The sequence below is a fragment of the Lingula anatina genome, chromosome 5, assembly GCF_051362555.1.
Source record: "Lingula anatina isolate TDL-2025a chromosome 5, LinAna3.0, whole genome shotgun sequence".
Classification (NCBI taxonomy): Eukaryota; Metazoa; Brachiopoda; class Lingulata; order Lingulida; family Lingulidae; genus Lingula; species Lingula anatina.
The window spans coordinates 10,202,640-10,227,054 of NC_141771.1; the positions used below are offsets into that span (position 1 = coordinate 10,202,640).

Here is a 24,415-nt window from a genome sequence, read left to right on the forward strand (position 1 = left end):
ATTACCAGTGTCATTCCTTAATGGCAAAGTTTACAAGTTTGCTGAACGACATGTGTAATTATAACGTATTCAGTCAATCATAGTTCACATTTCATTAAGTGCGGAGCACAATCACACAGCGTGTCATAGCAACAAACGAAGTGTGTGAGAGAGGTGCATAAAATAGTTTCTCGGTATATTACGGCCCTTTTCTGGAAAATTTATCACGATAAGATAGAAGAACAAAATCAATATGAGTCAGAGACAAGTGTTGCAAGGTATGTAACGAGTTTTACGTTTTAAATTGTTTAAAATTGAGTGTTTGAACTTTCTGCTGTGCTGGAGTTCTGACTGCAAAATTGCAATGACTGCCAATCACACTCAAGGCAGTTTGCTTTTCTTTTAAACTAAACTTAAACATTTCATGTTACATATAAATGCTGACATTGAAAGTTAGCCATTTGAAATAATTATTAGGGGCACGAAATTTTGAGCTCCAGTTTAATATTCGTTCTAAAACATGCGATTCTCATGAATAATTTTCCCCTAATTTTTTTTACACCATTTTGACTATTTGCTATGAATTTTTGGGAACATTGATACAGTTTCAAACATACCTATATTTATAACTATAATACTTATAATTAATGATTTCCTTTTCAGTTTTTGAGCAATACCAAAAAGCTCGCACACAATTTGTGCAAACAGTGGCAGAACTTGCTTCAAGGCCACAGAATATTGAAACCCTGCAGAATGCTGGTGTGATGTCCCTGCTGCGCCCACTTTTGCTGGACATAGTGCCCACTATACAACAGACTGCAGCTCTGGCCCTAGGAAGACTGGCCAACTACAATGATGATCTGGCTGAGGCAGTGGTCAAAGGGGACATTCTCCCACAGTTGGTGTACTCTTTGGCAGAGCAGAATGTAAGTTTATATATTTATCATACAGATATATTTGTGTTCATGAATCAGTTTGTCATATATGATTATAATTCTTCCACTGACAAAGGGACACTGAGCTATACCCAGCAATATGACAGGAGAAAAAATAACTTGACTTATTTTTGTTATAATTGTTAAGGTTTTAGTAGAAAAGCATGTGTAACTAATTTATTTTCGCAGTTTACAGATGTACTAGAATGATTAATTTTTTTAACACATAAGAATTTTGATCCAAATTTTTCAAAGGACCTTTCTTTTAAATTTATTTCATAAGCCCTGAATAAAAAAAATGAATTGAAGAACTTACTATTTATAACATAATAATATATTCAGAGATTCTACAAGAAAGCAGCAGCTTTTGTTCTGCGAGCCGTGGCCAAGCACTCCCCACAGCTTGGCCAGTCTGTGGTGGACTGTGGGGCACTGGACGCTCTGGTCATCTGTCTGGAGGAGTTTGACCCTGGGGTCAAGGAGGCCGCTGCCTGGGCCCTAGGATACATTGCAAGACATAATGCAGGTCAGGGAATATCATGGTTCATGTGGAGATTAACTGCCTGTTGTCTGTGGTGGCATGTTGAACATAGCTGTACAAAATAGTATTATAGATGTCTGTATAAAAAATTACATTAGATTTTAACAAAAATTATATGCAAATTATTGAGTTTCTATTACTAGTAAACAGTTAACATCAATTTACATCAAGAAAACTACTGGTGTTGCAGTTTTTAAGTTTGGATTTTTTACAGATAATTTTTTTCTATATTTTTATTTATTGAATTATTATTATTCACGTTGCTGCAATTATAATAATAATACATTGTTTGTCCTTACAGAGCTGGCACAGGCTGTAGTGGATGCTGGGGCCGTTCCTCTTCTGGTTCTCTGCATCCAGGAACCTGAGCTGTCACTGAAGCGTGTGGCAGCCTCCGCTCTGAGCGACATCTGCAAGCACTCCCCTGAGCTGGCCCAGACTGTGGTAGACGCTGGTGCCATTGCTCACCTGGCTCAGATGGTCCTCAACCCTGACGCCAAACTCAAGGTGAGGAAATGGAATATGGGATTTTAAATAATGTTATAACTGTAGAACTGGCACAAGTTAAATGGAAAGAAAGTTATTTGTAAAAAAAGATTTCATTTGACCTAATGTCATAAGTACATATACTTAGGATATAGGATTTAGTGGTGAAAATGTGCTCTTGTTTAATTATACAGCTATTTGTAATTTGGTAAACAAAATCAGAAATCTTATAATATTTTGTGCAGTTGAAAAGAAAAAAAAGCTGATATTACTTATTTAAATGTGGAGGGATATAGAAAACAATATATTTATTTACAATTCTCAAACTAGATGAAAAAAAATCAGTATAATAACGTAAGATTTGTTTTCTTTCCCCAGCGCCAAGTGTTCTCTGCTCTCAGTCAGATCGCCAAGCACTCTGTAGACCTGGCTGAGATGGTTGTGGAGGCGGAGATCTTCCCTGCTGTGCTGACCTGCCTGAAAGACCAAGATGAATATGTCCGCAAGAATGTGGCTACACTAATCAGAGAGATTGTCAAACACACACCAGAGGTTTGTAACTGTGCTTCTCTTAGGTACACAAATAAATAGATAAATAAATTATACTCTAGCACTTTTGTGTTGTATGATTATTGGACTGTGCTAGTTTCTGGGCTAATTGTATAAAACATAATGAATATTGCCATTCTTGACTTACTGAAATACAAATTGGCATTCTTTTCATTCGCTGCAATTTTAGCATCCCTTATTAAATAGAAAATGTACATTATATGCATATAAGGTGAAGTCCTTTCGCACCCATTGTTACGATATTTATTTTAACAAGTATGGTCTTTTCTTTCCATTTTAAGAAGGATAGCAGTTCATGAGAATCAATAGTCCGTTATTTCACAATCTTTTAACATCTGATGTGATATTATTTGTTAAGGTGATCTTACTGAGTGTAGCAAACCAGTGGGTTATCTTAACGGTTACAAACCTTTATAATTCCAGCTTGCCCAGCTGATAGTGAATGCTGGTGGTGTGGCTGCAGTGGTGGATTACGTCGGAGACTCCAAGGGTAATGTGCGTCTCCCTGGAATCATGATGCTGGGATATGTGGCCGCACACTCTGAAAACCTCGCCATGGCTGTTATTGTGTCAAAAGTAGGTTTTTAAATGCCTTTCTCTTCTTTTTATTGGAGATGAAATGTATGTCATGCTTCCCTCTTTTAATTGACTCATGATACCCATTTCTCTTTATGGAAGAAATGTGAGAAATGGGTTTTGGGGTCTTTAAGACCTGATAACTTGGCTTTCTCTAGTGAATGATAAATTGGATTTACTAAGTAAAATAAAATCATTTAAAAGTAACTATAGCATTTGGAAAATTAATGAATAAATAATGACAATTATAATGACCAAAACAAAGCTGAAAAATCAGTCAATAAGTTGCTAGTAAACTTATAATTTTCATGTCATTCTTTCCCAGGGTGTCGTGCAACTTGCTATAGCATTATCAGAAGAACCAGAAGACCATATCCAGGCTGCAGCGGCCTGGGCACTGGGTCAGATAGGCAGACACACGCCAGAACACGCCAAGGCTGTGGCAGTGGCCAATGTACTCCCCAAACTACTTCATTGCTATCTTAGAGCTGACTCTTCAGAAGACCTGCAAACTAAGGTGATTTTGGGGAGCCTGTGTTAAAGTTTTCTTAAGTCTCTGTAATTTTTTTCTTTTATATTCATGGGACTGCTTGATAGTTTTGATGAAAGTGTTTTGGTATCGAACATTTTCTTTTTTGAAAAAGGAATGCTTTGTAGTAGTTTTAATGGATTTTTAAAGATATGCATTACATGATTATTTTTTAAAATACAAATTGTGTATGGAATTTCATATTGCAGAAATTTATATCATTTTTTTTTGGAAAAAATCAGTTTAATTATGTAGGATATCATCAAGATTATTTGCCATCCTTTTCAGTCCAAGAAAGCATTGAAAAACATCCTGCAGAAATGTGTCCACCTCCCTGCCTTGGAACCCCTCCTCCACGACGCTCCTCCAAACATTCTCAAGCACGTTGTCGGTCAGTTCAGCAAAGTATTACCACATGACTCCAAGGCACGCAGGTTATTTGTTACTAGTGGCGGGTTGAAGAAAATACAGGAGATCAAGGCAGACCCAGGATCAGCACTGGCAGAGTATATTAACACAATCAACAATTGCTATCCAGAAGAAATTGTCAAGTAAGTAGATTTGTGTGTCATTTTAGTAGCCTCCCCCCCTTATCTACTACCACATACAGGGGCGAATCCAGAGATATTTTCTGACAGTCTTCCAAATAATCTTTGTTGATCCATCCTCCACTTTTGACCTTATTTCGATAGAAAAAAATCGAAACCTGTCAATGTAACCTGCAAAAATCTTATCGTCTTCCGGAAGACGTCCCAGAAGACGGCCTAAATCTGCCCCTGGCATATCCCCTTTTTGGAAAATTAGAATCCTGCTATGGATGTTGTTGTTGATTATCTTGATAAACACATCTTCGCAAAAACTGTCAGTCCATGTAATGATTTTCAGCCCACAGAATTTCTTTTTAATTTTTATTTTATTCCTGTTTGATAAGTAAAACATGTATTAATGATATATCAATAGGAACTGAAAATTTCACCTGTATGGAAAATATAACATGAAGGTCTATACACTATTTCCACTGATTTTTGTTTGTAAAAAAGAATCAGTGCTTTCTTATTTAATCATCCCAGATTTATTGTATATCTCGTGTGTAGTTATTAATCAATATATAAGTTTATTTATTTTTAACTTCTTCCAGGTATTACTCCCCTGGTTACTCTGATACTCTCTTGGACCGTGTAGAGAGCTACATGCCGCAGGACTAAATTACGATGACAACTTATTTTTTACGAACTGAACATTTGTAACCAACTCACCTGTTTCACCATCTGGAGGAGGACTGACTTTTCAGATTACTTCTTTAAAGTTACTGACAGTGAGGAAATGAATCAACTTTCTCTTTTGAAGGACAATGCAGTCACAGATTAAAATCACTGAACCTGTTGAAGATAACTTCTTGGCCTAACTTACCATGGATTTTTGGTATTCAGTTTTGTCAGTTAAAATAATTGAAAGAAAGTGTTCTAGAATTAGTTTGAAAAATGGAAACAGTTAAAGAAAATATTTTTTTGTTTTGCCTCAAAGGATATGTGATATCATAGTAGTACATTTGGCAATGCTATTTTTGAAACTAATTATAAAAGAGTTAATAGGTTAGAAACTACATACTATAAATATATGTTATATTTGTCATGTTTGTGTGTAAATTCATGTAAATAAATCATTTTGTTGAAAAAGTCATTCAGGGATGTTTTTTTCTGGAAATCCCTTACAGAACGTTATTTGTACTAATAATTTACCTAGTACAAAGTAAGTGGATAAAGCTGAATTTTTTAAATCCAATAATTATTCTGAAAAAAAAAGATAAATAGGCCGGCGGTGACCTGTTGATGTGTTGGATAAATTCACATAACATCGTCTGCTGCGTCAAGTTGAATGCAGTAGGTGTGCGCACTAGCCTGACTGCAATGTGTTAGCTGTGAAACTCTTTTGTAGAAAGAGACAAGAAAACACATATCAAAAGACGCCATAACTCCAATGACTCTGCTAGAAGCCGGTAACCGGGAGTAAATCCAACTCATCTCGGTGTCTGTTAAGAGTAATCGAAAATAGCGGTAGTGCGTTTTAATTAAGCTATATATAATTTATCCATCAGGGATATACTTACGGCTTCAAAATGGTGAGTATTGGTAAAAATTGCTTTGTTTACGCTAAAGTTCTTCTTGCAAAATATCAATCACAATGACTTGTCAAATATGAATCTAGAGCTAGTTTTGCACAGAGTGGTTTGGGGAATCAGTAGCAATGAACACAATGTTTTCGAAATGTAACCATTTGATAGAATGTGGCTATTACTAGCAGCACAACTTAAATTTACCATTATTGAATGATAATTGACTGTCGCTGACAGGTCATTCTTGTGCTGGTTACCGTTATGGTTGTATTTAGTACAACTACAAAAATTTTAATCGGCATACTTTACCCATTGTTGCGATATGCGTTTATCATTCCGTTAACAGCATTTCGAGAGAATTATATTAGCTCTTGCCAGTCTAAGACCAGACTGCAATGCTGTATTTCTCTTATTGATGAACATAAAATCTAATTTTTTACTTGGTCCATGGACCACATGCTCAATACTACAGAATTGCCCTGTTTTCAGTATTGTCATAGTGATAATGGCAGCCTTCTGTCAGTTGAATGTTTTTTTGGGAATCTTTGATGTACTTTTATATTGTTCTGATATAGTGATAGGGTCCGAAATAACCTGCAGTTCAAAATCTTTTGTAATTCCTACTTTAATGTAGAGTTGAAGACGGAAAATAATAATAAAAAAAGTGTAGTCTTAGGTGTGCCATGAAATATTAATTTTTTTGCAATCCACCCCTATAACTTAATGTATATACTACCATGTGCTTCCAGAGTATAATGTCATATAATGGAGCCGCCATCATGGCTATGACAGGAAAGGACTGTGTTGCCATAGCATCTGACTTGAGGTTTGGTATCCAGGCACAGACTGTCAGTATGAACTTTCAGAAGGTCTTTGAGATGGGACCAAGGCTATACATAGGACTGGCGGGGCTGGCCACTGATGTACAGACAGTGTAAGTGAAGATGCTCTAACCACAAAATAATTAAAGACCAAAAAGGATATAAATGATAAATGGATAAAGTCGGATGTGATGAAAACATGCATTTTGTTTCACAGTTTTTATTTGAACTTTGATATGAAAGAAAACCACAGAGGTGAAATCTTTCGTTGTTGTCTATTTTGTTTTCTCTTATTTTTCAGAGCACAGAGGTTGAAGTTTAGAATAAATCTTTACGAGTTGCGAGAAAACAGAAGAATAAAGCCAAAGACACTAATGAGTGTAGTTTCAAATTTACTCTATGAAAGAAGGTAATGTTTCAGGGATGGGGATAAACATAATGCTAATTTAATTTTAATCATATGATGAATTGTTTCATTTTCCAAATACAATTTTTAAAAAAAGTAGTCTAGATGTTTTAGTTCTGTTGATATACCTTTGACACTAGTCTTGGCTGAGTCCTGGAACGTTATGTAATATGTTATTTCCACACAAAACTGTGAAATTCATGGCCGCCTTTGGTTAATTAATTTATGCTTATAAAGTATATATAATCTCTCCAGATTTGGTCCCTATTTTACGGAACCAGTGATAGCTGGTTTAGACCCCAAGACAGGGAAACCATTCATAGCATCACTGGACTTGATAGGCTGCCCAATGATCACAGAGGATTTTGTCGTCTCCGGGACATGCTCAGAACAGATGTATGGCATGTGCGAGTCGCTATGGGAACCAGACATGGTGAGGCGAGAACATGTGTTTGAGCTAGACCTTGTTTAACAACAGCAACAAACAACAACAACAACAAAGTCCTTGACACTTCAAAAAAATAATTAATTTTGTAATTTTCCAGTTTGAACATGGGTTATGATATATGAGGCATGTTTTGAGCAACATAAATGCATGGTGTTAATATGTAATGTGTTAATGCTGTACAAATTATATCAGACCCCTGTCTTGTTTAGGCCGTTTCCCCAAGTTATGTTTTAAAAGGGAATTTTTAAAATTTTTAAAAGGGGGTGGGGTGTAGTAAACTATCATTCTGTTCCATGGGCATTCTGCTTGAACCTTAGCCTTGTGTTAGAAGTTGAAGGATGCTATGGTTATTTCAAATGAGGTGTAGTAAATCTATTTATCATTCTAGTCTTCTGAAGTCCTGTTTGAAGCTATATCCCATATATTTTTGTTTCCTGGTGTTGTTTGAGAAGGGAGAAAGTGCAATATTTATTTATTTATTGTACCACCAGCGTTAGCGCTGGCGGTACACATGGTTTCGGTCTCGTCCGGATCGTTCCGCCGGCTCCGCCGGCTCCGCCGGCTCCGCCGGACGGCTACCGTTACCGCTTCTCCTCCTAGACGGTAAGGCCCCCCATACCCATCTCATGGATTTAGGTCACCTATAATCTCAACTCGTTCCACGTAAAATTTGGGCTTTGTCGGTATTGGGGTCTGGGTGTGGCACTCATTGCAATGCACCCTTGTCCAAAAATGGCAAAATTAAATGCTAATTATCTACCCTACGGAAGGAGTTACGGGAAAAATTTCTACAGACGGCTTTCCAAAAGTCATATGTGTAGATTTCAAATATACCCTCGGATTTGACCTTTGACCTTTACTTCAAGGTCAAATGGGCCAAAATTTTCAAAAAAATGAAATTTTTTACGAAAAAAAATTTTTTTGCCCTGTTATTCAGACACCACACAGACTTAACCAATAATATTATTGGAAAGTGTTACCCTTCAGGTCATCTTTCATCTCCGTGAATTTGGGGTCAATCGGTGCATTTTCACAGGAGTAGCGGCCATAAGATACCGAAACTGAAAACTGTCTCTAATTCGGGAACCGTTAATGCTAGAGACCCATTCTTTTTTGCATTTTGTAGAGCATGTAAAGCCCAACACTGGAGGTGGTCTCGGTTTTTTTGTATTCCATACGGTTTTCGAGTTACGCTGTATCAAAAAGTACATATTGGTGGTGAAAGGAAAATGTACGGAAGCCCACTGGTGCCATATGTAGAAAAAAAAATTATCTCGAAATTTCGAGATACTATTTTGAAATTTGAACAAAAAAATTTACCACCAGCGTTAGCGCTGGCGGTACACATGGTTTCGGTCCCGTCCGGTCCGTTCCGCCGGCTCCGCCGCCATGTTACCGTTACCGCTTCTCCTCCTAGACGGTAAGGGCCCCCGTACCCATCTCATGGATTTAGGTCACCTATAATCTCAACTCGTTCCACGTAAAATTTGGGCTTTGTCGGTATTGGGGTCTGGGTGTGGCACTCATTGCAATGCACCCTTGTCTAAAAATGGCAAAATTAAATGCTAATTATCTACCCTACAGAAGGAGTTACGGGAAAAATTTCTATAGACGGCTTTCCAAAAGTCATATGTGTAGATTTCAAATATACCCTCGGATTTGACCTTTGACCTTTACTTCAAGGTCAAATGGGTCAAAATTTTCAAAAAAATGAAATTTTTTACGAAAAAAATTTTTTTTGCCCTGTTATTCAGACGCCACACAGACTTAACCAATAATATTATTGGAAAGTGTTACCCTTCAGGTCATCTTTCATCTCCGTGAATTTGGGGTCAATCGGTGCATTTTCACAGGAGTAGGGGCCATAAGATACCGAAACTGAAAACTGTCTCTAATTCGGGAACCGTTAATGCTAGAGACCCATTCTTTTTTGCATTTTGTAGAGCATGTAAAGCCCAACACTGGAGGTGGTCTCGTTTTTTTTGTATTCCATACGGTTTTCGAGTTACGCTGTATCAGAAAGTACATATTGGTGGTGAAAGGAAAATGTACGGAAGCCGACTGGTGCCATATGTAGAAAAAAAAATTATCTCGAAATTTCGAGATACTATTTTGAAATTTGAACAAAAAAAATTTTTATCTCGAAATTTCGAGATAGAATTTTGAAATTTGAACAAAAAAAAAATTATCTCGAAATTTCGAGATAGCATTTTGATATTTGAGCAAAAAAATTTATCTCGAAATTTCGAGATAGTATTTTGAAATTTGAACAAAAAAAAGTTGAATAGGAAGTCATATACTGGCAATCTTACTGTGACCTTGACATTGACCTTTGACCTACTTTTCACCATGAACTGAACTTTGCAAATTTTGCTTCCCTTTTATCTCCAAAACTGGCAGAGATAGGTCCATAGTTACTATTGAAGTTGAATAGGAAGTCATATACTGGCAATCTTACTGTGACCTTGAAATTGACCTTTGACCTACTTATCACCATGAACTGAACTTTGCAAATTTTGCTTCCCTTTTATCTCCAAAACTGGCAGAGATAGGTCCATAGTTACTATTGAACTTGAATAGGAAGTCATATACTGGCAATTTTACTGTGACCTTGAAATTGACCTTTGACCTACTTTTCACCTTGAACTGAACTTTGCAAAATTTGCATCCCTTTTATCTCCAAAACTGGCAGAGATAGGTCCATAGTTACTATTGAACTTGCATAGGAAGTCATATACTGGCAATTTTACTGTGACCTTGAAATTGACCTTTGACCTTCTTTTCACCATGAACTGAACTTTGCAAATTTTGCTTCCCTTTTATCTCCAAAACTGGCAGAGATAGGTCCATAGTTACTATTGAAGTTGAATAGGAAGTCATATACTGGCAATCTTACTGTGACCTTGAAATTGACCTTTGACCTACTTATCACCATGAACTGAACTTTGCAAATTTTGCTTCCCTTTTATCTCCAAAACTGGCAGAGATAGGTCCATAGTTACTATTGAACTTGAATAGGAAGTCATATACTGGCAATTTTACTGTGACCTTGAAATTGACCTTTGACCTACTTTTCACCTTGAACTGAACTTTGCAAAATTTGCTTCCCTTTTATCTCCAAAACTGGCAGAGATAGGTCCATAGTTACTATTGAACTTGCATAGGAAGTCATATACTGGCAATTTTACTGTGACCTTGAAATTGACCTTTGACCTTCTTTTCACCATGAACTGAACTTTGCAAATTTTGCTTCCCTTTTATCTCCAAAACTGGCAGAGATAGGTCCATAGTTACTATTGAAGTTGAATAGGAAGTCATATACTGGCAATCTAAATGTGACCTTGAAATTGACCTTTGACCTACTTTTCACCATGAACTGAACTTTGCAAATTTTGCTTCCCTTTTATCTCCAAAACTGGCAGAGATAGGTCCATAGTTACTATTGAAGTTGAATAGGAAGTCATATACTGGCAATCTTACTGTGACCTTGAAATTGACCTTTGACCTACTTTTCACCATGAACTGAACTTTGCAAATTTTGCTTCCCTTTTATCTCCAAAACTGGCAGAGATAGGTCCATAGTTACTATTGAAGTTGGATAGGAAGTCATATACTGGCAATTTACTGTGACCTTGAAATTGACCTTTGACCTACCTTACAATGAACTTAACTTTGATTGCACCATTTTTAGTTATATATATTTTTTGCATATTTTGAAAATTCTTGTTGATTGCATTTTTACAGCTTGTCAAGCACAAGACTGGTGACTGCACCCCTTATTTTGTGTATGTGGGGGTCTATACGAATGCGCTTGCTCCAGCTGGTGGTACAATATTCGGAGGCGGTATCGCCTCTCTGATCCTCTAGTTTATTCATCATTCCAGTCCCCCGAAGTCCTGTTTGAAGCTATATCACAGGCCTTGCTGAATGCAGTGGACAGGGATGCAGTGTCTGGCTGGGGAGCTATAGTTCACATTATGTGAGTGTTTTATTTTTTTTCTGGAACCAAAGATATGAAATCAGATTCATGGTAGATAAGTTCTGATAGAAAGTTGCTATTCAGAACAACTCAAAATAATGATAAATTATACCGATGATGATAATGGCAGATATTATAAAAGGAAAAAAGGCCAATATTGTTCCATGGGTAAAACACGGATAATGTGTTAATCTGACAAAACATTAAGAATTTCTTCCACCTGACATTACCTACTGACACCACAATATTGTTCAGAATGACTACTCTCTGAGACAAGTGATAACCATAGTAGGTTGGAAAATCTTGCTTTATACTGATTGCCACATAAAGCGCACTGTCCTTTTCTTTGCCTTTTTTTTTCCAGAGAAAAGGATAAAGTTACCACCAAGACATTGAAAGCCAGGATGGATTGATTGGACATTTATCTGACACTAGTGACTTTGATATCTGCGGATACTGCAGGCAGGAGACGTTTAAGGAAAGTGGAATGGAGGTAGTCAAGACCAGTGGTCAGGGATAGTTAAACAAGAAGCCTTGATAGTCAGTGTTATTGATTATTATGCCATCTCTTCAGCAGGACTTGGTTTGGAATCGTCTGAGATGTTCAGTTACTACAGTCTGGGTTAACAGCTGTGAAACTGTCCAGCAAGGAGTTTGTGGCAAACGCTGTATATGTACTGTGCTCCAATGATGTCTAATTGAGCAACTGTTCACGAGATATCTCATTGACATTATTATTTAATTCGTGTACTGACACATGCGCAGCGGAATTTTATAGTATCAAGATTATACTTTAAATAAAGTATTCTGGACTTTTTTTATAAAGTCGTTGGCTTAGCTTTCGAAATTCTCTCCCTCTGTTTAGAATAATATAATTGAAAATACTGAGGAGCATCCTCCAGCTTAACCCCCTTTACCACCGCCCTCCAAAATATGCTATCGAGTTACAAAGATTGCAGAAATTTCAGTGGTTGCCTGCGCATGCAAACATCAAGTCTAAGGGGCCATTCAAAATAGGTGACTAACTAGTCCGTGGGTCAAACATGGCCGACCCACTTGAATACTTTCCCGCGGGATATCTTTTCAGTGTCTATTAGCGGATTAGATGGCAAGCTTTGTAGTGGGTCGCCATATTTGAGCTTCGGACTAGTTAGTCCTCTGTTCTGAATGGGACCTATTGTGTTTTAAACTGGAAAGAAAATGAACGTTTGGCGTTTTTATTTCAAACCTGACTAGTTCTATATATACACGCTTACATTCGCTATACAGAGATCACATGCGGGTTAGTCAATACAGGACGGAGGCCACTTCACTGACAACATGACACAGAGTTAACAACAAAAGCCACCTTAATTTAAATCTTTGTACTAGTGAAAATTTGATTAAGAAAGAATTTTAGTTATCAAAGTATTAAGGCTTGGGCAATATTAGTGTAGCACAGTGAGATTTGACATCTCCAAAACGAGAAAAATACCTCATGACGGGGCATGCGTTTTTTCATGCAAATGAAAGTATTTATCAGTAATTTTGATCTTTTAACCGTTTGCAGGTATGGAATTATAGTTCATTTTTTGAAAAAAATGTTTATGGCAAACAGCTCCGCCTATTGGGGAATCATTCTTCCTCTACTTCCGCTAGCGGCTGGACGTTGAATCTTCCTTGTAACTGATCTGAAAGTATACACTCAGTTTTAACGGTGTATTTCTTTTTCTTGTCTATGTCAAAATTTTCACGGTCACGGTTCGTGCGTTAAAATGTAAAGAAAAAAGTTGAACCATTGTGTGCTCATTAACAAATTAATCTTGGCGTTACTCTGCCAGTTAATAGACCCCCCCCACTTCCACGCCTGCCAACGTCTTGTACTGGCATTCTCATAGGACGCAAAGTGTTCCGAGATACATAAGACTTGAACTGACAAACAAGAGGCATGTAAAAACACCCCGAATTTCCAGCTCACATACCTGCCACGTTCTTATACTGACATTCACGAAGGACGTCGATCAACGCCCTGAGAGTCGCATCGTGTCCTTTGATCTCTTGCCACTTGAGTAAACTCTGGTAACATTGCTCCTTCAGACTGTTGCCGTGGTCACTCTCTATGGCACTGATGTCGGACTCCGGCACCCCCAGCTCTCTCGCTAGCATTTTCCATTCATTTATGACTGTATTGCTATGGGTTATACTAGTGTAAGCTTTGCGTAGATTAGCCTCTGTAAAAATGGAAATTAATATTAGAAAATTCGTAATCGTAAATGTGTTTACTGCAACTTAATTCAGTTTGTAGTCAGTCTTAATAATCAAACATAGATTTTTGACGGTAGACGTTTATCAAAGGGTAAGTATAAGTCAAGGGCATTGTAATGGAAACTGAATTTCATAACGCGCGCGGACACACGCACACAATTAACACATACACACGACTGCACGCAAACAAACATACTAGCAAATAAGTGGTTGTAATTAAGTGATAACACACCTTCGACCTTCCTATTCTGTGCATGTTTATACCGTTCTTCTTTCTCGAGAAGTTCCGCCGCCAGCTCGCTGTGACTGCAGTTTTCGAGGGCTTCGCATAGCTTTTTAACCTGTGAAAAAATACAATTTACTCGTTACGCTCATTAAAAGGATAGCCAAATGAAAATGAAAGGTAAAAACAGAAGTGAGTAAGCTAGAGCGAAAATCAAAAAATACTGACCTTTCTCCAAGCCTCACTAAAACTAGGAAGATAACTAATTTATTTTGGTCGCCTGTTTTAAACACATAAACTTTAGCATAGTAAAATTCCTTCACAATATGCCAGACAACCAAACTACTGATCCCTTTACACCCAATGGGAATCAATAGCCAATGACAAGGCCTTCACATATATAAACCATCTGCATCTAACTGAAATAGTGTGCGACAGTTGTTATTATGACGTAAAACTGGGTATGCCAATAGGAGGTCAACCCAGATATGCGTACAGTACGCCAGTCATGCCCTACCTTGTCCGCGCCTCTGTTTGCGTGTTTGTACCAATGTTGCAGCGCGCCGTAGGCCAGTTTGTCCGAGTCTGCGTCATAGTTTTCTCGTTTAATCTGCTGGATGGTTGCCTTCTTTAGATGTAGTTGCGCAGCAAGAGCTTCCCAGTCCTCTCCGATCTGTTTAGCGACGTGTTGCATGGTTTCCGTGGTTAATATTCCTGCAAGAAAATAGGAAGCAGATTTTGATGGACAACTGGACTTTAAATGGGGGGAAAGCCTTACCCCGAGAAGATGAAATTCCCTGTGGGCTGTTTTTTTTTTTTTTTTTTTTTTTTTTTTTTTTTTTTTTTTGTGTGTGTGTGTGTGTGTGGGGTGATAACAACAGAAAGTGGAAATTTATCGCATTTCCTCTCATCATTATTTTAAGGATAAGGTTATGTTAATGCCTTCATAACTTAAATCCCAAATTAAATTGGAAAGATGAATCAAGTTATTTGATGGCTATCTTCGTGTAGCTGCTGTATGCTTTCAATGTCACGCCGGGTCTTAAAAAGGAACTGGCCGTCCGCGTTCCTGGGACCTTACCCGCCGCCTGCATCTGCAATGGCACTCGATTCAGTGGTTGTGGGTTTTGAGGTGGGGGCTACAACAGAAAAAGAAAGTCATACATGTAACCCATGCTTCCAACGTATTATTTAGTTCTCTACAATTATTTGACCAGATGACCATTGTGCTTATAGCTAGATCTATCATTAATTAATGTGCATGACGTTACTTTTTCGTTAAACAATCCTAAAATCATTTGGTCGTGTCTACGCATTTACATGTATTGATAACTAAGTCAATGGTACAAATACTTCTTTTGAAAAAATACATGCAACACATTATTTTTGACAGGTATAGAATTGTGACGTCATAGCTCTTACCTTGGGTATCTTGACACACATTTCACACAACATGACCTCGTTGTGGTTCTCATCCCCCGTGACGTCAGTCCAGAACTGGGCGTGGCCCATGTACGAGTCAAAACCCTTCTGGGCATAGAAGTCTTTGTAGACCAAAACTGCCTGCGTGCGGGCGCTGTCCAAATTGGAATTGAACACAAACTTCAGGTGCGAGTCGCCTTCGAACTGGAGATTCCCTCGAAAGGTGACCTTCACCTCCTGACCTTCGTGAAGAATGATATCTTTACTGGGCACTGGGCCATAACCATATCCTTCCGTCTTGTAATAGTCGCTTGATTTTTCACACTTGTCTGCCCTGACGCAGTCCACCACGGCCATGCTGGGGTCAGCTTCCTTCTGTCGAAATAAGAACTTGACCACCCGCTCCTGTAGATAGGTGTCGACTATGTTGGGTATGGCTGCTATATGTGCTGCCTCTGCCGTGCTCTTGGTTTTCAACACTAATATCCTACAAGAAAAGATACACATAGCCTATAGTGAACAAAGCGCCACCTTTCTGTTGGGCCTAATTCTGTCTACTCTTTTTTCTTTTAACGTTTTCGTTGTAGACATGTCGAAGCTGTTATTGAGACAGAAAAGTAGGCTATATTGTTATTATCAGTTATCTTACACCTTTGTTCAACTGATAGTGCGGCATCCAATGCCGATCACAAAAGCTTCGAACTCGAAATTTAACTGAGAAAATCCTTGCGGGTTGAAATAAATATGAAAAAGCTCCAGTAATTTGTAATAAAATAAAAATGAGATGTAGGCTACTGAAAAGGGACAGTACCTTTACAAAAGGATGCAAAGTTTTTTTAATTTCAGCTGCTGATTCCTCTCAGACTTGATCAATGCTATTGTTCAAATGTACTTTCGGGGTTAATATTCGTAACTCCACGTGATGTATTTTACCTGGACGTTTGCGTTTCCAGAGGGAAGGTCACCACGTCCCCCCTGCCTGGCGTGAACTCCACCCCAGGCACCCTCACCCAGGCGTTACCCTTGCCTTGGATCAACAGGTGGAGGACGTCTTCGTTCTCTTCATCGGCTGAAATGAATGGGGAATTTTATATGAAAGCAAAAAGAACAACCCAGAATTGTTTTTGGATATACAAAAGTTATGGTAACGTTATAATAACGTTGTGTTAGCTGGGAAAATATATATGTGTGTGTGTGTGTGTGTGTGTCTGTCTGTGTGTGAGCACTGTTGCGTGTGCGAGATATGATATGTTCCGAAGAATATTCGATTCTTCTACAGCAATGGAAAAAAACTTCCTTTGTTAAAGTCCATAGCTGTAACATGTGCGTATACATACCTTTTTCCTGATGACCATGTGTAGTAGAGGGTCTAGCAGGCAGCTTTGGTCCTCCCTTCTCTCTGCTCACAGCGGTCCTTCCCCGGGCTCGCTTCTTCGACAGACCCCCAGGGGCGGGGATGGAGACGGTGGGGGCACCACTGAAGTTGTTGGTCATGCTCAGGTAGAGGATGGAGCTGGCGGAGAGCAGCTGCTCGCACCCCTTGTGGCGGCTCTTCATGTCATTAACAGTTAACTGGTCCATTGGCTGTACCTAAGCCAGCAAGACGATTTCATATTTTTTATTGTATGAAACAATGAGAATGGCGCTTTTTACCTGTACCTTGATGATCTCAATATGAATGTTAAAACAAAACTTATATTAATTCAAATTCTTCCTTTTTATTTCTCACTTATTTCTCAAATGTTGCAAATCAAAAGTTCACAGGAAAAAAATTAATACTTCCTCGCTGGGGGCCGTAGCGATAGTCCGAAGGTTCAATAGTCCGAAGGTTCATTGGTCCGAATGTTCACTGTAGAACCTTCGGACCAATGAACCCTTGATTAAAAAATCGATAAAAATGTTACCACTTTTCGGACCAATGAACCTTCGGACCAATGAACCTTCGGACTATCGAGACGCCCCCCCTCGCTGCAGTCTGGTGAGAGATTGTAAGGCTAGGCTGTGAGGATATCAACTTATTGATCTGACCTTGATCTTTTGTGTTATTTACTTTGATCTATTACGCAATTTTCATTACTTTCATGAATTTTAAATGCAGTAGTAGGCTACATGTTGTAGTTTCTCATAACCCCTAGTAGAGTGGGTTTTATTTTGTGAGACGTTAATAAAATTATTATTATTATTGCGCAATTTTCCCTGCATGGACCATACCTGCAGCCTGACGGGCGTAGACAATCTAAACGCGTTCTTGGCAAACTGCAGGTAAATCCTGGAGTCCACTGATGACGTCACTTTGCCACCTCGATTGTTAATGACTTCCTTGTCGTCCTTAAGGCGCGTCACAACTGCGCACGTTACTGACTTGAAGCTCTTCATGCTCATTTCAATGAAGCGAATATCCTAGAAAGAAAGTTTTAATTGAATATGTTCCCAAGAAGCCACACAGACAATGAACAACATAACTGGTGCTCTGCTACTGGCATTTTATAGGCCTATGAGTTACTCAACCCGTCATTTATACATATGAAGTTCATTTAAATAGCTAAAGTAACAGTAGCCTACCAAATATTGACGAATGTCTTAGCCATCTAAGAAAACTGGAAGTGCGTATGTGTGTGCAAGGACGCGCGAGTGTGTGTGAGTGAGATTAAACATGCCTTACCATAATAATTATTGCTCTTGACTGCCAGACAAAATTGCAGTGTAAGTTTACGTGGGGCACGAGAAACATGTTATGTAAAATTTGGAAAAAAAAAAAAAAAAAAAAAAAAAAACAGCACACTGTCTTCCTACCTTGTAATCCTCAAACACTACATCTCGGCATGTCTGGACCTCTGACCAAATGCCGTCCTCGTTCTTCACCTTCAGCACCACCACGCGGTAATTGACGTTCTTGGGCGCACAGTGAGGCACGGCCAGACACATCGGCTCCTGGGTGGTATTAAAATGAAGAAGAGTTTCAAGCGTTGCTACAATTAAATTGTTATAAAAAGATTTATGAAAAAGGCTCCTCGTGGACACCTTGAGAATAAAAAAAAAAAAAAAAGAAATCAAAATTGCTTTTCACAAAGTAGCCTACGAAATATAATTCAACTTCATATTCTTTATTTTTTAAAATCAAAATGGACTATCAGTTAATACATCTCTCCCAAGCATGCTAGCTTGGCCATAAGTTTCCCGCAATAGAAAACACCATACCCACGCTCGGCTGTCACCTTGATTGGATAGTAAACGATTGTCGTAAAATCGCTAAATGATATTAAAACCGGGTGCATAAACTTGAAAACCACCTACAACAACCTTGGACTGCCACATTAATCCAATACAATGCAAACATAAACTATAACAAGTGGTTAAAGCCTTTAAACCGAATGTCGTAAAGTCCCCATATACCTCCATAGAGACAATAAAATAGAAGAAGCTTGTGAAACAAGAAAAATCCAGTTCCAACATAATAATCGAAATAAAATACTGCCGGGCATCGGAGCGGCCTAAAACTTGGCACGCTTACCGCTAATACTGCAGGCTACATCATCCCGTCGCTCGTTTGTAAATTCCGTGCATGGCATACGCACAATCAAACCGTAAAAAACAAATTCTCGGGGTGTCGTTGGCCAGGTCCACTTTAACCTACCATTACGAAATAGAAGCCATGCCATTGGACAATGCGACCTCTGCGGTTACGTCATTTCCTGAATTGGATTGTTGAGTGGACCTAGCCAACGACACCCCGAGAATTTGTTTTTTACGGTTTGATTGTGCGTATGCCATGCACGGAATTTACAAACGAGCGACGGGATGATGTAGCCTGCAGTATTAGCGGTAAGCGTGCCAAGTTTTAGGCCGCTCCGATGCCCGGCAGTATTTTATTTCGATTATTATGTTGGAACTGGATTTTTCTTGTTTCACAAGCTTCTTCTATTTTATTGTCTCTATGGAGGTATATGGGGACTTTACGACATTCGGTTTAAAGGCTTTAACCACTTGTTATAGTTTATGTTTGCATTGTATTGGATTAATGTGGCAGTCCAAGGTTGTTGTAGGTGGTTTTCAAGTTTATGCACCCGGTTTTAATATCATTTAGCGATTTTACGACAATCGTTTACTATCCAATCAAGGTGACAGCCGAGCGTGACCATACCTCAAACTCTAGCTGTTCTTCTTGCTCCGCAGCGACAGCTATCGTGAGGACATGACCCACCAGTTCCTCGTTTTCGCCAAGCTTCATGCATGTATTAGGATCTAATAGATCCAATTTAGAACTTGCCAGCTTGTCTTGTGTCACTTCGTCTCCCATTGATCGAACTATACAGCCGATACCTCTCTCAAACCCATCACTGTCAATGTTACAACTGGAAAAAAAAGATGGACGATACAACAAGGGTAAGTAACCCAATTGTGTTAGGTGAGATTTTGCGTTGGATGTTCCTGGATGTTCTGATACTCTTCCTGGATGTTCTGATACTCAGTTTCAACCGAGTTGGCGAAAATTTTATCGAAAATGAAACTTCTGTTTTGGATAATACTATCGAAACTGCATGAACGAAGTGATAATATCAGTCGTGTGAGATAACGTTACATTACTGCATAGTGCAGTTTACTTTAAGCCATTCTAATTTCTAAAAAAGTCGCAGTCATTAAAAAAAATGTAGGTCTACTTGTAGCTAGGCTAGCCTACTCTGAAATGTTGTTTTAGCTGGTAATATATCTCATTATATAGTTGCTATTGACACACTGATTTTGCATTAAAACATTGCTTACATGACAGGGGTCCAGTTGGCGGGATCTCTCTTTTCTCTCTCTTTCCTCTCTTCTTCTTCCTTCTTCCGTTTTATTTCTTCTTCTTTCTTCTTTTTTTCCTCTTCGTCTTTACGGCGCTGCTCTCTCTCTTCATCTGTCTCCCCGGGCTTTCGATCGGCTTCCTTCTTTTTCTTCTCTTCTTCCTCTAGCCTTTTGCGTTCTTCTTCCTATAATATGTGTATTGAAGTTAAAGTAAATGCGCATGCACAATAAATAAGTGCATAATGATTATAAGTAGGCCTATGCATCTGAACTAAAGAATCAGAATAAAGTCCATAGTTGAAAACAAACGAGAGAAATGAAATAAACCATACAAATAAAGTTAAAACCGGAACTACACGATACAAAGCACACTCTGACTACTACACTTCTATTTACTTCTTTTCTCTTCCTCTCTGCCTCCTCCTCCTCTTGTCTCTTTCTTTCAGCTTCTTCCTCTTCCTGGATTCTCCTCTCTTCCTCTTCTTTCTTCAGCCTTTCTTCTTCCTCCTCCTCTAGTGTCTTTTGGGCACTCTCTAAAGTATCACCGTAGGCCTCTGCTTCCGTGGAGGCCGCCGCCGCTGCCGCCGCCGCCTTGCAGGCCGCCTCGTTGATTTCTGCCGTGAACACGAGAAGGTTTTGAAGGTCTTTCGCTGCTTCTGCGAACGTGTCGTGCGCCTTGGTTGCTTGTTCAAGGGCGTAGATTTCCTCCTTCGTCATAGGATGATCTAAGAATATTAAAAATGGTATAAATTGTATACTAGTATATTGTGTACTAAGTATATGTTTTTAGTACATTTTTTGATACGTAAAGGGTGGGATGGGGGGGGGGGGGAGAGGTGGCTTTCGGGGAGTTACAGTCGTCCAATGGCCTAGTGCTTTAATTACAGTCGTGGTTGGTCACATATTTTTCCAGGATGGACTAATTGTTTGAACTATGTAAACAGTATAAGAAATATCACGAAGTCATATCCAGGCCTACCCAACTACCAGACTCGGCACATAAGGATCCTGAATTAACCGGTACATCGGACCACACTACCCGTTTTCAAGGTGTGTGTCAGATCGCATTTCGGAGTATCAGGATGAGCCCGCGGTCGTCCTACTATATCTCCAATGTGATCCCCCATGAACCTCAGGTTATCAGTCGTCCGGATACAGGTATAAACTGGGGGGTCTCAGAGTCTATTGAATTATGCTCCGTGCCTTCGTCCCAAATAAATACTTCGTCCTGAATAATCCATTACAAGCATTGCTTTGAAGTAAAAACACAGCAAATAAAATAAAAAAGGATTGTTAAAAGTTGACCCTTTCCATAACTTTTTATGACCAAAGTTGGTTAAATATCTTGGCTGTTTTACTTTCTAATATTTAGATAAGTGAGCACTGATTTTTAACGTCTGGGTAATTTGTCTGTATAATTAAACGGACATTATGTTATTGTAAAATATTACCCACTCTAAATAGAAATTAGAAACTCTGCATTAAGGGGCAATGCTCTTATATCATTAATACAAAAAGTAATACAACTCATAATTTTCTTTTTATTTGATTTTAAGGATGCTGAACCTAGTACACTACCAGTTTTCAAGGTGTGTGTCAGATTGCATTTCGGAGTATCAGTCAGAACACCGACAGGATGAGCCCGCGGTCGTCCTACAAAATTTGTTCTGGGGTATGATACTCCGAAATGCGATCTGACACACACCTTGAAAACGGGTAGTGTGGTCCGATATACCGGTTAATTCAGGATCCTTATGTGCCGAGTCTGGTAGTTGGGTAGGCCTGATATCTATCTAATTATTTTTCTCACCGGACATAGAAATCAAGTAATGAGAAAAAGTCAAGTCCTAAACAGCCACAAGACGTAGTATTTCGCCACCTTCATCTTTTACCCCAACCATGGATCTTTCCAGCTTTCTCTGGTTGTAACAAAATTGCATGAAAGACTGTGAGGATCCCTGGTAGAAGATAAGCATACCCCCCTGTCCCCGAAGAAACATTTTGATAATAGTGCGCCTGAGATCAGTCTCTCTGCATATTTTGGCATGGACAAATGCCACTTTTAAAAAATGGAGTGGGAGACTTTAACTGGAGCATTGACAACACGTGTCATATATGTCAGTGCACTTAGGTGAACAAACAGTGTCTCAATGCAAATTCAATGCAGGGTTGAGTCATGTTTTGTCAATGTTTGCTGGCGTACGTGTAGACTCCAGGCTGTTGCTTTAGTTAAGGTGAATTTTTTTTACCATTCATCTTAGTTTTAGATCGCTTATTATGCGTTGCGGTCGTTTGTATTTGACACACGCACACAAAAGAAAAAAAAACACTGGAGCTAACAGTGAAAAGTTCAAAGTAAAGTAAATAAATGTTTTGTAAAAAAAGTCGAGCACCAAAATTGTTCAAACGGAAAGTAAGTGTTTGTTATCTCTAAACAAGCCGAGTTCCCTGCTTGGTTAATATTTACCGATAAAATTAAGACATATAGACCCCATATAGACATATAGACATATAGACCCCAGCAGCTGAAAAATAAATTCGAGAATAGAAAGCAAATCCTATGGTTCATCATATCTACAGTTTCTACGGACTTTTGTTCGGACCGAACAATAAATAAATATATAAATAAGAGGAGTGAATAAATAAACAGACCATTAATTATTTTGGAAAACAAACAAACAAATAAATCCAAATATTGATCTGCAAAACAATTTTAAACGAACGGACATATATTTGGCACTAAGCAGAAATGAAAAATTAACATAAGGGCAAGAAAAAGAATCCGTTTTAGCGAATTATTAATTTATACCAGTATAAAGTCAATTTTATCTTAAATTCACGACAAATGTTTCTGGGCGATGTCAGGTCCAAAAAGTCCGGGTTGGGGTGGGGGTTGAGAGATGCAATGGGGCATGCCCCCTCCCCCCCCCTTATGCTTTGGAGGTACCCCCTCTCCTCCTAAATACAACACATGCAGAACGAGACAAAACCGAGCACTATTTCCAAGTAGAACAGTAAGGTCGTCCTTGTCTTATTATAACCTCTATGTTAACTGCTGGGCGAAGCGAAACAATATTTGTTATCGTACCCCCCCTCCTCCATCAAATAAAATTCTGTGACTGTGACTGTTGCTAGTGAAAATAACACTTAAGCAACCATGCCTCGCGGTAAAGTTGATTGAGTCACTACATGTGCAAAAAAATTACTAGCTGGCACAGACAAAATAGAGCATTACTAAACGGCTCTGTGATAAGTTAAATGTTAATAGCAATGGCATCCCAAAACACATGTCATCCCAAAACATGCTCTCTCACACACTCTCTCTCGCTCTCTCCCTCTCTCTCTCTCTCTCTCTCTCACACACAAACACACACACACACATCACTGCACAAATAGACACGCCGACATTTTGCAAAACACTGTATTGCACCGATTGCAGCTCACCTCCACGTTCAAAAGGTTTAAATTCTTGCTTGAGTTTACTTGTGATCGTATGCACCACTTCTGCCATCACATCACGGGTAGCCGAGATGCTGTCTGCTGCAGCCATTATATAAACATTACATTTTTTGAGCTCGTGTGAACAATTCTTAATTTCATCTCTGAGGGTGGCCACCCTGTTACTCTCATAGTGCTCCAGTAGCGTTCCGTCTTCAACATTCTCGTGCTCTGACCTCAGCCTGCTTTGCAATTCTTTAAGAGTAGTGATCGGATTCAAATTTTCATCCAGTTCAATGTCGAGTTCTTTCTCTTTCTTTTCATCTTCTTCTTCATTTTTAACTTCTTCCGATGTGTCGTCTGCTGGAGCATCCGCAGATTCGTCGGAATTTTTCTCAGCGTCGGACATACCCGCCGTCTGTCTTTTAAAACTGTCGCCTGCCTTCACAATTACATGTATTTCTTAAGGCACTTTGCGGTTGGTTTCCCTTCTGAATTATCTGAGTATTGGTACCTCTCAAAAGGTGTAAAAAATAGCAGGGTTGAAGCAGTAGATTAATACCATCCCGTTACCAAGGCCTAACAGGACAAGGCCTCGCTCTTCAGACGTCAGTGAACTTTGCCCTAATTCTTGTGAAACCGGTAGCTACAAAGGTAAGCTGTATTTTATAAACTCGAACAGCAGTGTAAACAAACTGCTTAGAAACAGCGGAGTAGCTTTAGTAATGGATACAATAATATGGGATCTAAGCGTGTAAAGGGCAAAACACCGGTCAAGACCCTACCTATTATTCTTTGTTTACGTCAGCTACTTTGCGGTGTCACAAAGAGTGTAAAGAGTGGAAAGGGGAATAATTCGTGTTTTCATTGTGTTTTATTGAATTGGAATGCTGTAAATCAGGGCCAAACACATTCACCACTTG

The 24,415-nt window shown here is 38.9% G+C and overlaps 3 protein-coding genes across 4 annotated transcripts; 2 read left to right on the plus strand and 1 right to left on the minus strand.

Moving 5' to 3' along the window:
* The first annotated feature begins 93 nt into the window (after positions 1-93).
* LOC106151039 (sperm-associated antigen 6) lies at positions 94-5,296 on the plus strand. Its single transcript, XM_013524115.2, has 9 exons — positions 94-257; positions 643-905; positions 1,257-1,440; positions 1,757-1,962; positions 2,320-2,493; positions 2,935-3,087; positions 3,413-3,604; positions 3,905-4,167; positions 4,755-5,296. The coding sequence occupies exons 1-9, from the start codon at positions 233-235 to the stop codon at positions 4,819-4,821; spliced, it is 1,527 nt and encodes a 508-aa protein (XP_013379569.1). The 5' UTR covers positions 94-232; the 3' UTR covers positions 4,822-5,296.
* Positions 5,297-5,545: 249 nt separating this feature from the next.
* Positions 5,546-12,200, plus strand: LOC106151037 (proteasome subunit beta type-3). Its single transcript, XM_013524112.2, has 6 exons — positions 5,546-5,735; positions 6,479-6,663; positions 6,852-6,959; positions 7,212-7,389; positions 11,289-11,383; positions 11,748-12,200. The coding sequence occupies exons 1-6, from the start codon at positions 5,733-5,735 to the stop codon at positions 11,794-11,796; spliced, it is 618 nt and encodes a 205-aa protein (XP_013379566.2). The 5' UTR covers positions 5,546-5,732; the 3' UTR covers positions 11,797-12,200.
* A 386-nt stretch (positions 12,201-12,586) lies between these two features.
* LOC106151043 (death domain-containing protein 1) lies at positions 12,587-24,216 on the minus strand. 2 transcript variants are annotated; one of them, XM_087013057.1, is made up of 14 exons: positions 23,499-24,216; positions 20,451-20,779; positions 20,034-20,239; positions 19,414-19,624; positions 18,066-18,203; positions 17,484-17,672; positions 16,610-16,862; positions 16,206-16,341; positions 15,273-15,759; positions 14,932-14,989; positions 14,368-14,564; positions 13,860-13,968; positions 13,345-13,593; positions 12,587-13,053 (listed from the first exon to the last, which is right to left on the minus strand). In XM_087013057.1, exons 1-14 carry the CDS (start codon positions 23,899-23,901, stop codon positions 12,998-13,000), a joined length of 3,021 nt encoding a protein of 1,006 aa, XP_086869183.1. In that variant the 5' UTR covers positions 23,902-24,216; the 3' UTR covers positions 12,587-12,997. The 2 variants fall into 2 exon arrangements, with proteins under 2 accessions (XP_086869183.1, XP_086869184.1); XM_087013058.1 differs by lacking the exon at positions 23,499-24,216 and adding an exon at positions 21,865-21,886.
* Between the last annotated feature and the right edge of the window lie 199 nt (positions 24,217-24,415).

Excerpts from the sequence above, each read along its gene's own strand:
- LOC106151039 (XM_013524115.2), top strand. The coding sequence starts at position 233 with ATGAGTCAGAGACAAGTGTTGCAAG. Across the intron at positions 2,494-2,934 it reads TTGTCAAACACACACCAGAG|CTTGCCCAGCTGATAGTGAA; the intron begins GTTTGTAACTGT and ends TTATAATTCCAG. Across the intron at positions 4,168-4,754 it reads TATCCAGAAGAAATTGTCAA|GTATTACTCCCCTGGTTACT; the intron begins GTAAGTAGATTT and ends AACTTCTTCCAG.
- LOC106151037 (XM_013524112.2), top strand. Across the intron at positions 6,960-7,211 it reads AATTTACTCTATGAAAGAAG|ATTTGGTCCCTATTTTACGG; the intron begins GTAATGTTTCAG and ends TAATCTCTCCAG. Across the intron at positions 7,390-11,288 it reads CGCTATGGGAACCAGACATG|TCCCCCGAAGTCCTGTTTGA; the intron begins GTGAGGCGAGAA and ends TCATCATTCCAG.
- LOC106151043 (XM_087013057.1), bottom strand. The coding sequence starts at position 23,901 with ATGTCCGACGCTGAGAAAAATTCCGACGAATCTGCGGATGCTCCAGCA. Across the intron at positions 20,780-23,498 it reads TAAACCTTTTGAACGTGGAG|ATCATCCTATGACGAAGGAG; the intron begins GTGAGCTGCAAT and ends TAATATTCTTAG. Across the intron at positions 17,673-18,065 it reads TAGTGTTTGAGGATTACAAG|GATATTCGCTTCATTGAAAT; the intron begins GTAGGAAGACAG and ends CTTTCTTTCTAG.